General features: G+C 26.7%; 1 protein-coding gene across 1 annotated transcript; it reads left to right on the top strand.

Moving 5' to 3' along the window:
- The first annotated feature begins 1,167 nt into the window (after window positions 1–1,167).
- Window positions 1,168–3,472, top strand: LOC114422195 (protein HEADING DATE 3A-like). The gene is made up of 3 exons (XM_028388421.1): window positions 1,168–1,603; window positions 2,715–2,743; window positions 2,951–3,472. The coding sequence occupies exons 1-3, from the start codon at window positions 1,527–1,529 to the stop codon at window positions 3,097–3,099; spliced, it is 255 nt and encodes an 84-aa protein (XP_028244222.1). The 5' UTR covers window positions 1,168–1,526; the 3' UTR covers window positions 3,100–3,472.
- The last annotated feature ends 474 nt before the right edge of the window (window positions 3,473–3,946 follow it).

Below are 3,946 nucleotides of genomic sequence, written 5' to 3'. Positions count from 1 at the left end.
TTTTAACACCAATGACTAAAACTGAATTGAAAGTGGTTATATAGGAACTAAAATAGATAATCTTAAATATAAAAATTAAAAGCTAGGTAAAATTTGTGTAACTATATATAAATATCAATATGTGAAGATAGTAAAAATATAGGGACTAATGTAAAACACAACACACCATTGCTCATTAATGACGTTAAATTTTTTTAACGGAAGGAATTAAAACGGAGTTGAAAGTATACACGGACTAAAACAAATGAAAAGTACATGTAAAGTCACACCCACGCATCTATATATATATACACACCATCAATAAATTGCTAAATACATTCTTAATAAATTTAATAATGTTGTTTATTTAATTTTAAAAATAATTTCATATTTTTTTATCATGATATTGGTACACAATTATTAGTATTGACAAATCTTCATTAAAAACTCTAAATTACTTAATTAAAGGATACAAATTATTATTTATGTCAACTATTATTGGTTAAGGTCACATTTTTTAAAATAAACGACATAATAATATAGAATAAAATTTGTCAACGTATATATAAAGCTAGCAGAAGTAAAAGAAAAGAAAAAGTACCGGATACTAATTGAGACGAGAGAGGGAAGAAGTGTATCAATGAAAAGGAAGTAATGGTTTATTTATAATACATACATAAGGTTTAACCTAATAAATGGGTGGAATAAGACTTAATAAAAAAACTATCACCAAATTAAAAATGATTGCAGAATTTGTGGGAGATCATATCAAGTCAAAATATCAAAATAAAATTAACTTTTTTATCAGTAAAATAATTTTTATTAGTTTTCGTTGGATAATATATATATATAATTCCCTTAAAACTTTTGAAATATATACAAAATAACTTGCATCACAAGTGTAAAGGTGCGTGTCTTACGACCACCACTTAAAGTATGTGGTACCGATAAAAAGGAAGTTTCAGATAACATCTATGCAACTATCTAAGGGATTTTTTCCCTCACATATATGGAACGGCCTTTCGTTTTCTTGGTCTCACTTTTAACAGATATAAAAATATATCTAAGGAGAAGAGAATCTAGTGATAGTGCAATATCTCTCAGCAAACGTACGCAAGAGCTATCATGCATAAATAGGCATAGCCTGCAGGCATTCTCCTCATTATGTACTGAAGGAACAAATTAATAATATATCAAGGTGATAGAGCTAGCTGATCAATGGATCCTCTTGTGATTGGACGAGTAATAGGAGCCTTTCACAGGTTGCGTCTCTCTGAGGATATCGTCTTTAACAATTGCTCCCAAGTTATCAACTGCTCAAACCCTGGTATATAAAAGGGTTGAAGTTGGGGGAGATAATCTCACGACCTTTTGCACCCTGGTCTATAATGAAGTTGGTGGAGATGAACTCTCATGACTTTTATTAGGGTGTAGAAGGTCCTGAGTTCATCTCCACCAACTCAGAGGGAATGGTGGATTCTGATGCACCTAGACCAGGAAATTCAAATCAAAGGGAATATTTGCACTGGTAAGTGCCCCTCCAATCCATGGCTTGCATGGGCAACGTGGGCAAAATCACACCCCAGCAATATTCTCTTCTTCAATATCTTACACTCACACACAGGTACACCCTACTCACCTTTTATCTTTTATTATTATTATTATATAATCACTTTTCCCTTCCATATTTTATCTTCATCCTATTTTTCTCTTCCTTTTTTACCACTGCACTTAACATATGTAACACTTTTTCTTTCTATTTTCTCTTTTTTTCTTTTCATTATTTTCCTTCAATCTCAAAATGACTTGGAAGTTAATTTAATATTTTCCTTTCACAAATTTGTGAAATAAGAATATTATGGTAATAAAATTTACTCTTTTATATTATAAAAAAAACATTATAGTCAATATCTATACCCCCACAGGCACACCTTACCCACATTGCATGCATTTTCTTTGATTTGATGAACACTTGTATAACTATAGCATAGAATTGAAAATATAATCTGATCAAAGTTGGATTTTTCCTTGTAAAAGTAGAATCATGGTCAGCGATGTAACCTCCTGCCCCCAAACCCAAACCTACACATATATATTAGAATTTTATTTTTATACTTACATTTTACAATTACTGAATATAAATTAATTATTTTAATTTTTAATAATTATAATAAAATAATTAAGTTAAAATTATACATTTATCTGAAAATATAATTAAGTTTTAAGTTTTTTATTTTAAGATTTTGGTTATTTATTAATATTCATATATTATTTGAAATAAAGCTTACTTAATAATTTAATATATGATTAATTTAAAAATATAAAAGTAAATTAAAAATTTAAAAAATATTAAGTGAGTTCTTTGTAGAATTTTTCGAACGCGATAAAATTTAATAGAAATAATGTTAAATTTAATATGAAGTGAGTTCTTTGAAGTTAAAATATGAAGTGAGTTCTTTGTAGGATTATCTTATAATCTTTAATGTTATGTTTGATAGAGAAGATAAAAATAACTTTGATAAAAAAAACATTTAAATTAAAATAGCGTGTTTAAGGTGTGAGAGTAAAACTCACTAATTTTTTAAATTTATTCTCCCCTTCTATTTCTACTCTAAATTAAAACTCCTCTACCAAACGAAAGATAAATCAACTAGCATTCTCGCGCATTACAAATCACAACATAAATATCTTTATAGTACTATTTTACAAGACTTTATTTTTCGATGGATCCCCAGGGTAACCAATATTCCAAGAACAAACTTCGGTATGTATGCAACTTTTTTTAATGCTTTTTAACCTTTTTAATTATATGTTAATTAATATATTATATATAGTATATTCTTTCCATGTAAGTAATACATTCTTCACCTGTAACACATTTTTCTTGCAATTTTATTAAATAATTGATATTAGATTTTGATTTTGTTTGTTTTTTTGTGGCATTAATAAGTACACACTTGGTATCTTATAGGTGAAGAGGTTGTGAGCTATGAGGATGCACGACTGATGATGGGATTCATCTTTCTTTCATACCATAGACAAACTATATATGCTCCAGGATGTAGTCAAAATTTCAATACTAGTGGCAGCGGTCTACTTCAACTTAAACCCTCAATTTGATTAAACTAATCAAACTATATAATTTTCTTTTGCCTTTGTTTTCTTTTTCATAAATGAATTTTTTAAAAAAATTTACTAATAAAAGTTTCATAAAGTTAATAGATGGAATTAAAAATAATGCCAAAAAAGGTGACGAGTATAATAAAAATACATCACAACAATTATTATTATAATTAATAATTAAGTTGTGTCCACGTCTTTCTTCGCAAGTGACTAAATTAGTTGAATAGAAGAGCTCAAATAACACTTAAAAAGAAAAGAGCTCAAATAAGATGTGCTTATACTAAGGCGGCTCATAACATTTTATGAGTACGATAGAATCACTTCTTATATATAAATATTCATAAATATAAATATATATTATATAAAAAATAAGCACATAATTTTATTAAAATAATATGATTTATTATCTTAATTGAATAATATTATTTTAATAAATCTAAAGAAAATGCATCATAATTTTTTTATTTCATATTTTTTTTAGTTTCATGTTATCATCTATCATCTAATTTAATTTACACCTTAAAAATCATTACACGCCTAAAAGAAAAAAAGAACATTATAGACAACATATATCTATATCACAATTTTTCAATATTGATTTTATATAATATTATTTTTTAACCACTTCTCTATTTTTATTATTTGGTTAACTTCTCTGTTAATGTGTGTTTTCATATACATATAAACACAATAAAACATTTAGATTAATTGATCGATCATAATATAAGTTATTGTAAACCCTCCTATATTTATCTTTGATAGCCACAAAATATATAAGTTATTGTAAACCCTCCTATATTTATCTTTGATGACCATTACTTAACTATCTTTAGTTATGGTGTAA

Source organism: Glycine soja, chromosome 8, assembly GCF_004193775.1.
Source record: "Glycine soja cultivar W05 chromosome 8, ASM419377v2, whole genome shotgun sequence".
NCBI lineage: Eukaryota > Viridiplantae > Streptophyta > Magnoliopsida > Fabales > Fabaceae > Glycine > Glycine soja.
The sequence above is the reverse complement of the archived record's forward strand: the minus strand, read 5'-3'. Positions and strand labels throughout refer to the sequence as shown.

Coding starts and splice junctions, on each gene's coding strand:
- LOC114422195 (XM_028388421.1), top strand. CDS start 1,527: ATGGCTTGCATGGGCAACGTGGGCAAAATCACACCCCAGCAATATTCT. Junction 1,604..2,714: donor TATCTTACACTCACACACAG/GTACACCCTACT, acceptor ATGGATCCCCAG/GGTAACCAATATTCCAAGAA. Junction 2,744..2,950: donor TATTCCAAGAACAAACTTCG/GTATGTATGCAA, acceptor GGTATCTTATAG/GTGAAGAGGTTGTGAGCTAT.